This window comes from Sinohyriopsis cumingii, chromosome 5, assembly GCF_028554795.1.
Source record: "Sinohyriopsis cumingii isolate HCF-2022 chromosome 5, ASM2855479v2, whole genome shotgun sequence".
NCBI classification, from domain to species: domain Eukaryota; kingdom Metazoa; phylum Mollusca; class Bivalvia; order Unionida; family Unionidae; genus Sinohyriopsis; species Sinohyriopsis cumingii.
The window spans coordinates 33,356,585-33,368,979 of record NC_142965.1 but is presented as its reverse complement, the minus strand read 5'-3'; the positions used below and the strand labels follow the sequence as shown (position 1 = coordinate 33,368,979).

At 35.6% G+C, this 12,395-nt stretch overlaps 1 protein-coding gene across 2 annotated transcripts in view; it reads right to left on the bottom strand.

Moving 5' to 3' along the window:
* Positions 1–2,300: 2,300 nt before the first annotated feature.
* Positions 2,301–12,395, bottom strand: part of LOC149798905 (5-hydroxytryptamine receptor 2A-like) — a 41,587-nt gene continuing 31,492 nt past the window's right edge. For both annotated transcript variants that reach the window (XM_089957820.1, XM_089957821.1), the window contains exon 2: positions 2,301–3,609. In XM_089957820.1, the coding sequence (XP_089813946.1) occupies positions 2,399–3,609 (1,211 nt within the window). In that variant the 3' untranslated portion in view covers positions 2,301–2,398. The remainder of the gene's footprint in view (positions 3,610–12,395) is intronic.

Sequence of the window (12,395 nt, the reverse complement as noted above, 5' to 3'; positions counted from 1 at the left end):
GATATATGGTCGTTTATGTTTACAATTGTTGATTCTGTATTGTTTGACAGAGTTTGTGTTTGGTTTCTAATGATCGTTGTAGATGCATATAATTAATTTATCGAAACCTGAACCTTTCTATGATCTTCAGGTATTTTTCTATAAGTTCGTTCGTGATGACGTTACCCGCTTAGCGACCTACCTTATTGCTCGATGAAAACAATCTCTTGGTAACAGTACGTTAGCGTTATATATGTTCAATATTGCAAACCGTTTTATTTTACCTTTATTTTCTTTATTATTTCTCTTTTTTAAATTAAGAACTGCTGCAAAGTTTTCTCTGTAAGCATGATAAGGAATCACCAATTTGTGTCTACTTATTATTGGACGTTGACGGGGTGGCATTGCCGGGGTGGTGTGTATGTGTCGCGCACATGTGTACACGAACATCAATATCCGCGAATTTGTGTCAAGACATTTTGAAGGCTGCATTAGTATATTAGATGATATATTGTACAGCGATCGTAAGATCAGTTAATCATTTTTGCAATGTCTTACGGTTAGAAAAAGACGCTTAAGCACGCTTTTAAAGAAACTTAATGTTGTGGAAATTAAAGAATGTCCTTAGAAATTTTTATCAGAGATTTGAATAAATAATCCAACATGATGGCTTAGCATCACGTGGTCTGTGTCTACAAATACATCACAGATACACTTGCCTTGCGATACGACGCACGAATAATATTACTTCCTACAAGGTAACCTACAATGTAGTTAATTAAGTAATCATTCATACCATATGAGTCAATCTACGCTTATTACATTCTAAGTGCAAATTCACGTCCTAACACAAGCATTCCCCACTTAGCTCCACTGAGCGTTAATGTAAATGTCAGACATGTTTCAACAGATTTATTGGACTGTAGGAATAGCCAATGCCTGTCCTTAAGGTTTTTCTTGATCTTCTCTCCAAGTTGGTGTTAGATTTGACTATAAGGGATGATAGTGAAGTTAAAGAGGGATAGGAGATTTACTTTTTTAATAAGTGGATAATAAGGCTTGAGGAAAGCGTTTTACTTGTAAGTGATTTTAATTCTTTTTATACCTGTTCTTTTACATCTTATAATGCGGTAGGGGAATAAATGGGGTTTGGTCACCCAAAAGACTTGTTGAATATTTAACATGGGGTATTGGTCCCTGGTGATGGATGTTAAATATGGATTGTTGGCTAGTAAATGTGTGAGTAATGGATAGTAAATGTATGGTAATGGTTAGTACACGATTGGGTATTGGTCGCTCCAAACTGCGTGTTAGACAGTCGAATTGTATCTTTAAACCAATGGACGTTTTTTCATATGACGTTTACTCTGGTTCCTTTGCTTCATCGGTCCAATAAATGATATTTTTGGATCATCCCCACTTCGAACCTACCGTTACTGTTAATATGATTGAAACTGAGGCGAACTTACTAAAGGTGGTGGGGTAGGGAAGAAGAGGAAAACGTTTGGTATATGATAAAAAGAATTTCTTTTACTGCGTAAATGTTGGATATTTTGTTGTCCAGAAATGGAATCTTTGACTCTATTATTTGCCACTAGTTCAAATGAAATTTATCGTGCATTGAAGTGGAAAGATAAAATATTATTTATACGTATCAAAGGTATCGGCATTTCCTACGCTTTTAGTGGCTTGACAAAATTGAAGGGCTTTCTTTTAAGTTTGACCCGGAATATTTTTTCTATCATTCCGTTGCTTGTGACTTGAAAACTTATTTAATTATTTGGTGACAATAATTTTGAACTATGCGAAGTAATTTATGACTTCATAATTACAAATTAGAATTAAGAGTGTTTTAAAAGAAATTAAATAGGTCGGATGTAACGTAGCACTTTATTCACTAACTTATGATTTCTAAAAAATTGTTAGAGGTAGTAAAAAACAGAGGTTAGCGTATCTTTTAGTACGTGGTAGGAGTGTGCATGTAAACCAGATAGCGTGGCTAAAAAAAATTAATATCTTTGTTCAAACACGCACATCATATGCAACCCGCTAATTTTTAGACCATGATTTGGCATACAAAGCGTATAACATCTGCTTTCACGGTCAGTGTCAGACTCCGACGAACTGAAGCTTCTGTTCAGCCTAGATTGGGACAAATCAAAACCCAAAACAATTTAAGAAATACGATGCGTATAACGATTTGCTGTGCACGAAATGGATCTGAATTTCCAAACCATAGAGCTTATAAAATAATATTGCTTGATAAAGCAAACTAAAGACTTTTATAGAAATGAAATATTTATTGAACTTCGAGAATAATAAACACTGACTAGGCTTTTATTTCACAACGCAAGGTAATACAAATATCACATTCCTTTCGTATTATACCGTCCCTTGATTAGATTAAAACGCATTTCGATTACAATGGCATCTGAAGAACTGATGTAAACATGTTATCTGTGGAAGGACCAATGCACCATGTTTTAAAGGGGATGGGTTTTTGAATCGTTCTATATTGACATTTAAGCAACTTAATGAAGGTAGTACGGAATGTTCTGTTGAAAGTTGTGTAAATAATAGGATTCAAAGTGCTCGAGACATATCCCAACCACACGAATACAGATATCAACATGTGGTCAAAATGACACCGATTACATAATACGGTCATAATGTTTACGATAAAAAATGGCGCCCAACAAACAACAAACAAGGCAAAAACGATTCCAAGTACCTTTGATGCCTTTTGTTCATTTTTTACTCTATTTTTCACTTGCCTTTGTTTTAGTGAATCGCGTTTAATGCCAAGCTGGGACATGCTGGTGTGCTTCTTTACAAGTTCATGCAGACGTAAAGGCACGCTGTTGTTTTGACGTCGTGGGCTCTGACTTGCTGAAGTTAAGGGTGGGAAACCCGAAGATTGGTCCATTTTTTTTGCTGACGATGGTGCTGTATCACCAATTTCCTCTTCGATAATTGTAGAGTCTTCCGAATGAAAACTACTCTGTTTAGAAAACTCCGAACTTTCTCTAGACCTTCGGTCCAAATACGTGTTAAGAGGCAGAGATCGGCTTGTTTTCATTAAAGTACCTTTTGTAAATGACCTTGAATTTGTGAGGCTACTACACTGGTCATCTTGCATTACAGGACAACTGAGCGACCTCCTAGCGTATTTTTTTATATTTCTGGATGGTTTTCTACAGGTGAACCTCCGCATCATTGGTTCACCCTCTTTGTGTGTCGGATCACACAGTTGTGATTGTTTGTGTAGTATATGAATTGTTAAGCCGAGAAATATCACCATGATCGCTAGAGGTATAAAAAATGCACCTACAGAACCGTACACAATGAAATCTGAATTGCTGAGAATACACTGTTTATCATTCAAGATATTTGACTCGTCTACAAGACCTAAAATCATGATAGGGCTAGAGATTGCTATCGCGACCGCCCACACCAAAATAAGTTTTGCAATGACGGTTGTCTTGGATCTTTTCCTAGACTTCAGAGGAGACCGGATAGCAAGATATCTTTCAAAGGATATAGCACATAGGTGTAAAATTGATGACGTACACATTAAAACATCTGACGTCACATAGAGATCACAGAGCATCGAATCGAAGGGCCAATAACCTGAAATAATAATAATAGTAATAATAATAGTTATGGTTATGATGATAATATTTATGATACTACTGCTGCTATTACTAATAACGGTAATAAAATTATTATTAATAGTATTATTATTATTATTATTATTAGTAGTAGTAGTAGTAGTAGTAGTAACATTATTATTATCGACAGTGCAATGGACAACAACAATAAAAGCAAGCGAAACTGCAACGGTTCGCCGTCGCATATAAAGTTTGTTCGGAGAAATTTGAAAATTTGATTGTAATTCAAATGTTTCTACAACTGACCTTTAACTGCCTTCCAGTCACACCACGTGCAGACAGCAATAAGCAGCCCTCCCCCTTCTTTTAGAGAGTCATCACAGAGGCAATACAAAGGCGAATCCAAAGCACTTTCATAGTTCATCATGGCTTATTATTACATGTCTGCCCACCCCCACCCCCATCCCAACCCAAAACCTTCTAGACTTCTAACTGTGGTCCAGTGTCCGTATCCTAGAATCCATTACATATATTACCTGTCTTCTTTGCAGGAATAGGGTATGGTGAAACAAAATATTAAAAATGTCTTTGTAACTGCAATATTTGGACCTAAACGTATGAATGGCTGAAGACCGCCTTTTGCATGTATTTCCTAGACCAATGCATTTTCGTGCTCTCAAGATGAAAGATTAGCAAATATGAACGAGCTAATAAGGCTTGTGTGAGACTCAAATTGCTGTGTATTCAAAGCTAGCCTTTAAGCAAGCGAATACGTTCGGATACGATCATCGGTACGTGCTTGTTCGAATGTGTATAAGTGTTCTGAGAAATGGACCACGTCATTTCGGTCATCATCTATGTGTCATTTTGGAAACATTTAGTGGAGCTGCTGTTTCATATTTTCATCTGATGCATCTCATTAAAATATATCTCCTTTGATCAACTGGATGCATTCTTTTTACCACAGTCAGGTTAATTATATCTCCTTTGATAGGACCTTTTTATAAAAGCAGCTAAATGATGACTCCTTTGATTGACTGGATATGGCCTTTTTACCAAAGGCAGCTAATGTATATCTCCTTTTTTCGACTAGATAGGGCCTTTGTATCAAAGCAGCCAAATTATATCTAATTTGATCGATTTCATAGGCCAGTTTTTCATATACCCAAATGAGATAAAGTATATCTCTTTTGATCGATTGAATAGAGCCGTTTACAACAATTAGCTAAAGTAATTCTCTGTAGATCGACTGAATATTGCCTTTTTATTAGAATCAGCTAAAAAAAAATCTCCTTAGATCGACTGGATAGGGTCTTTTTATCGAAATCAGCTAACGTATGTTTCTTTAGATCGACTGGATACAGCCATTTTATCAGAATCAGCTAAATCACCTTAGATCGACTGGATAGGACCTTTTTATCGGAATCAGCTAAAGATAATCTCCTTAGATCGACTGGACATGACCTTTTTATCAGGATCAGCGAAAGATAATCTCCTTAGATCGAATGGATAGGACCTTTTAATCGGAATCAGCTAACGATAATCTCCTTAGATCGACTGAACATGACCTTTTTATCGGAATCAGCTAAAGATAATCTCCTTAGATCGACTGGATAGGACCTTTTTATCGGAATCAGCTAAAGATAATCTCCTTAGATCGAATGGATAGGACTTTTTTATCGGAATCAGCTGAAGATAATCTCCTTAGATCGAATGGATAGGACCTTTTATCGGAATCAGCTAAAGATAATCTCCTTAGATCGACTGGATAGGACCTTTTTACCGGAATCAGCTAAAGATAATCTCCTTAGATCGACTGGATAGGACCTTTTTATCGGAATCAGCTAAATATAATTTCCTTAGATCGACTGGATAGGACCTTTTTATCGAAATCAGCTAAAGATAATCTCCTTAGATCGACTGGATAGGACCTTTTTATCGAAATCAGCTAAAGATAATCTCCTTAGATCGACTGAATAGGATCTTTTTATCGGAATCAGCTAAAGAGAATCTCCTTAGATCGAATGGATAGGACCTTTTTATCGGAATCAGCTAAAGCAAATCTCCTTTGATTAACTGGCAAGGGCCTTTGCTAAAAGCAGCTAAAGTATAGTTCCTTTGACCGATTGGATATGGCTTTTTCAAACTCTGCTAAAGTAAATATCCTTTTGATCAACTGGATAGGGCCTTTTTTAACAAAATAAGTTAAGATGTATATTCTTTGATCAACTGGATACAGCTATGTTACCAAAATCAGCGAAATTATATATCTTTAGATGAACTGGATATGGGTATGTGAGTCTTACAATGTTTGACAGTTCTAAGAGTCTTACAATATCTGACGGTTCCATGAGTCTTGCAATGTCTGACGGTTCTGAGTCTTACAGCGTCTGACGGTTATATGAGTTTTACAATGTCTGACGATTCCATGAGTCTTACAATGTCTGACGATTCTATGAGTCTTACAATGTCTGATGATTCTATGAGTCTTACAATGTCTGACGGTTCCATGAGTCTTACAATGTCTGATGATTCTATGAGTCTTACAATGTCTGACGGTTCCATGAGTCTTACAATGTCTGATAGTTTCACTCTAATATTACGGTTGCTTCTTTCTTACTTTTACCATTCACTATTAAATGCTCAGAATTTTCCAAACTTACTTGCAACGGAATTTAACAGAATAAATTCTCTTTGAAAGCTTGAAAAGCATCACACTGTTTCAGTCATCAGTCAAAGATCATACAGGAGTACATATCATAACTAGCAAATGTTTGATCATTTAGTACAATTCCAGAATTTCAGTCTGATTCTTCCGGTTATTAAAGCAGTATTTTTAAGAACTACATGCTATCATCCCCATTAATCTTTACTTACTCAAATTATAAAATATGTCTAACTACAAAATACTAATAAATAATAGAAGCACCATGAATTGGAAACCATTGTCCCAGACAAAATGTGATTTTGACTTTAAATAACTTGCAGTAGGTTTTAGCCTGTGTACGACAAATCAAAAGACCCGGGGATACAATGAAAGATGAATTAGTTGCATTTAACAATATCTTATTCGTCAGGGGGTTGAGTGATGTAATGCGCTCGCCATTACCGATCACTGCCAACTCACATCTGTCCGCGTGGGTTCAAGCCTCAGGCTTGGCCAGTATGGGTATGTGAGAAAACTTGCAAGCAGCTTCTCTTGGGTCGGTGTTTCTTCTCTTCCGTGTTTGTTCCTCCACCAGTTATACTGGCCGCCATGTACAGCCAGCCTATCGTGAGCTAAAAATTAGCGTTAAACTAACAACAGCCACAATACTATAGTATGGTGTCCCATAAGTGTCAAAACTACCAGTACCGTTGCAATGATATCCAGTTATCCTTGCAAAATCAATTTAAGTTTTGATGTAATTATACTTGTTTTCCTTTGCAAAGATACGTTACAACAATATCATTAGCACTTGTGTCGTTCACTGTTGCTATAGTATTTCAAGCATTTGTGTCGTTTGCCTTTGTAACATTATTTTTAACACTGATCCAACGATATTCATGTACAGTTGCTACGATATGCATTGCAGCGATACTCGTATGTATACAAAACTGCAACAATAATTGGATACCACTGGTACGGTGCCAGTCGTTTTGACCATTATGTTACACAATACATTTAGAAAGAAGTAGATGTTGTATGATCGTGTGGTTGTTGAAGGAGAATGAGAAATAAGTGCGCCTATCAGCATCCTGGAAATTTGCCAGAACACGCAATAATCCTCTGTTGTGTTCAAAACCCAGATGGAACAATTCTGGATGATAATGGGCTTTAACGTCCACAGCTAATTTGCAAATATAATAATAATAATAATAATAATAATAATAATAATAATAATAATAACAGCAATAACAGCAACAATAACAACAATAACAGTATCAACAACAACAATAACAACAACAACAATAATAATGATAATAATAATTACAGGAAGAAGAAGAGTTTATGGATCAATTACGGTTCGGATAGTTAATGAGGAGCTTAGACTGTAATTATTTAAAGACATGAAATGTTGTTTTGAGAATTTTAAACCCTGGCTTTCATGCTGACGGCATATTTCATAGAAATAGAAACGAAAATTCAATAAAATAACTGGCCGAAATAAAGAAGAGTATTAACTAACATTTTGCAGGTACTTATTACAATTTTTGTCCAATTGAACATTTGTGACAACAACTTGATGTTTTAGATAACCAGGGTGCTAATAGGTTGAACAGTGGAAAATCCATGTAACGTTCTTTTAAATTGTCAGAGGTTTGTTTTGTTCTCAAACAAACGAAACAGTTTGATTTTGTAATTTGTATGTATTGATATGAGAAAGGAAGTTGTAGATATTGACAAAACTATAGAAATGCTCATTCAAATACAATTTATGAAAAGAGTTGAATAATTTTTTTATCTTTTCACAACCTTGAAGTCATTATTATTTTATGATGCTTTACGGCACAAAACACTAATATGTTGCTTACTGCCAATGCAATTATAGTATATTGCCTTGCCCAATGTTACGGCACATAAACACTAGTAGGTTGTTTAGTGCCATGGCAATTCTAGTATAATGCCTTGCCCAAGGACACGGCACATAAACACTAGTAGGTTATTTAGTGCTATGGCAATTCTAGTATAGTGCCTTGCCCAAGGACACGACACAAGAACACTAGTAGATTGTTTAGTGCCAAGGCAATTCTAGTATAGTGCCTTGCCCAAGGACACGGCACATAAACAATAGTAGGTTGCTTAGTGCCATGGCAATTCTAGTATAGTGCCGTGCCCAAGGACACGGCACAAGAACACTAGTAGGTTGTTTAGTGCCATGGCAATTCTAGCATAGTGCCTTGCCGAAGGACACGGCACAATAATACTAGTAGGTTGTTTAATGCCATGGCAATTCTAGTATAGTACCTTGCCCAAGGACACGGCACATAAACAATAGTAGATTGTTAATGCCATGGTAATTCTAGTATAGTGCAGTGCCCAAGGACACGGTACAAGAACACTAGTAGGTTGTTTAGTGCCATGGTAATTCTAGTATAGTGCCTTGCCCAAGGACACGGCACATAAACAATAGTAGCTTGTTTAGTGCCATGGCAATTCTAGTATAGTGCCTTGCCCAAGCACACGGCACAATAATACTAGTAGGTTGTTTAATGCCATGGCAATTCTAATATATAGTGCCTTGCCCAAGGACACAACACATTAGCCAACTAGAGCTGATCCGATGGTATGATTTAAACCCGCACAATTTCGGTTGTGAGTCCTGCGAGTCACGGAAACATCGCAGCTCTTCGATTTAATACAGAATAATCAGAAAGATAAGATACGATTGATTATAGGACGAAAAATAAACAGATTGAAATACATTCGAATGACTCCTTCTTTACATCTTTGGCTTACACAAAGTTATGATGTTAGTTTTAGCACATGAGGTGTTTTCAAAATCAGTCAGAAAGAACATCCTCGTCTCTTTTCGATGAGAGTGGAATAACTTTATCTACAAGCGGCTTGGACGTTATCATACTAAAACTTCCCAAATAGTTCCCATTTAGCGGAAGGAATATCAGGCTATGGATATGCGAAAAATAAAAGGTCTGGGTGTTGAAAATAACACTCGGTGACTTCAATGACATATTTGTATGTTTTACTGATTTTCCTGCATGGCTTTAATAAAAACTAACTGAAGCAATTGTATTACTAAGTAGAATCTTAATTTTGAGAGTAAAACATGAACAGATTAGATTCTTTTTTATCTTTTTTGCACGTTTGAAGTAGTTCCTATCCTTCATGTACAAATTGTACCGACTATGTTGACGTACATTTCGTTTTAAGTGAAGAACGTTTTAGAGGCAAGCAGTTCATGAATTGGTAAGTCCGAGTATTATTTAGTAGGTATAAGGTTGATTGTATATCAGTGTTTGCAGGAATTTCGAAAGCATAAACAGAGACAACATAGAAATAGAGCGCAAATATGTTGCTAGGCAGTAAATGTAGATTTATCTGTCAACAGAAACAATAAAGTCGGAAAGAAACAGACTATGTTCCTGTAGCTGTCAGATACAACATGCTGTTAGGCATGAAACAATTGTCTAAAAATACTGGCTTTTCTTCCATGGCTTTTATATTTGGTACAATAGCTGTCAAGAGAAAGAAGAAAAAAAACAACTTGTCATTATCTACACATTCTTTTTCTAATATATTTTGCTATTGGGAAACGAACTGATTAACGATCCATCTCAAATATATGCATACATGGAGGAAACAATAAAATAAAATAACTGATGCTTCGTGCACCTGTGGATTAGCTACGAATATAGAAATCAAAGAAGAATTACCATTTTGCAAAGTTTGTTGTCTTTTTAACTCTTTTCTGTGACTTATTTTAAGAGTATTAACTCGTAACAAACGACAAGAAAAATACAGGCAAGGTCGCTAAACACATGATTAATTCTATATGAATTTATAGACTTTAATTTTCAAAAAAATTGGATTATATGTGGAAATAGAATATATTCAGAGTTTTATTTCATTTGGTATAAGCGTTTCGTTTATGTTAATAGTGCACTTCTAAGATAGATAGATAGATAGATAGATAGATAGATAGATAGATAGATAGATAGATAGATAGATAGATAGATAGATAGATGGATGGATGGATGGATGGATGGATGGATATTTATGTTGCACATATAGTACGTCCTTTACTAGCTGACGTACTAGTGCTTTGAGCGCCAGATCGTCTTATGTCCATAGGTATGTTTCGTTTAACGGAGGAAAGAAGTTTGTAAAATACGTTGATTCAAACATTTTCTAACTGTAAAATGTAATTGCTTGTGACGAAGAAATGTGTGTAAATTCAAATTGTAAAATGTTCTTGCTTGCAACGAAATGTGTGTAAATGTAATTTATTTTCCCAGACCAGGTTCTGTAATAAATACGATGCAAGCATTTACTTTATTGCACAATTCGAATCTAGATCGGGCTGACCGCCAATAGTTTTTTGATTTGCATGAATCGAGTCATTCGCTGCAAACTTTCTTCATCTCTGTTTGTCCGAGGCTAACGAGCTAGCGATTATCTGAGCAGTTTCAAACAGTTATTATAGTTAAATTTACAACTGAAGCAGTCATGCTGGGACAAACATTATGATTTAAAAGAACAAACATAGACAAATCGCTAACAACATACAAGAAAGAATACGTCACGACATTCCCCAAAGTGAAATACAGAAACAAATTCAAGATAAACTTTTACACGGTTTGTATGATTTCCAAAAATACTATTTCCGTGAAAGACACAATATTTTAAAATATCTAACTGCTACTCGTCCTACTCGATTGAGAAGCAGTTAGAAAGACAAATATATTCTGAATATGAAAGAACAAGAAGCATTCGTCATTCATTGTTTTCCTAAATGTAGATGAAATCAAATGACGGCGCTATTTCGATACAATCAGGATTTGCAAAATGAATAGGAATGCAGAATTGTTTTGGAGTTTGACTGTCAGGCAATCAGTTGCCGAAGGCACGAAGAAACGATTCTAATTAGAGGCCCTCTCTTTTAATACAGTTCCATTTCGGATAAATAAATCATATTAACCTACGTGCTATTTTCATCCATTTATTGCTCAGTTCTTGTTGATAGGTGTGCGGTTGTCTAAATGCTGATCCCGGTATAGCCTAGTTAACACACCTTCTCGATATCTCCACTGAAAGTTTCAGTATCGTGGGTCTTTGTATCGCATGTCCGCGTTTTATTCGCCATGCATGTACGCTAGGAATAAATCGGAATTTAATTAACGGTAGAAATTGATAAAATAATGTACAGTTAATGAATTTCAGAAACTTTATCTCCTTTTTCACAGAGGAAAATTATGAATTTGATAAATGCAACGGTGGTGACATATAATTTATATTTCGCCATTTGTGATAACGTAGATATAATTTTGTTTCTTGAAGAAAGCACTCATCAGAGAACCAAAACCCATTTGTTTGGCAATACATTGAATGAGCGATCTGAATCGCAGAGAAGAACTAGATTTACTCAGTAATTAATTTGTATAGACAAAAATATCACACATGCGAAAGAGCAAATTCTTAACCTGTTCGTCACATTTTTGTCTCGCTCTCTCCTCTTAAAAGTCAAAGACGATGAGTTGAACTAAAATCCAAAATTAGTTAAAGACATTTGATTAACACTTCGGCATCACTTCCAATCACGCAATTCCAACATTTCCTTGCTCTTTAAACGGGGTTCTGACGTATCAAGCACAATCACATGCCTTCTTGGAACCGCTTTCTTGGCAATCCACAAATATATCAGACTTGAATCTATCAATTCTGTCAAATATATTGCGCACTCTTTCAAGCTGTATAGAGGACGGCTTGGTAAAGTATTTCTTGTTTTAATGAAATCTCTCGTATCTCACAGAAATAAAACATTTTATGACTCAGTTTACTGGCATAGGAAACGTTAAGGAAAAAGTTTTGTTTTATTTTACAGCACAGTATCGAGTTAAGACATCTGTCGTTGCGTCTTTCAAAACCATATTTCATACTTGGCGCAAAAATATCTTTTGTCGAGTTTTAAATCTAGCAGAACAAATACTCATATGCTAACTCATCTTTCCTTGTAAAATAGTGAATGTCTTTTAAGTCAATTTTTAAATACCAAAGGCTTTTCTCACAACAATTCCCTTATACACTGTCTTGTACTAATTCAATCAAAGTTCGCACATATTTCAGATACTTTCTCGAATTAAGCT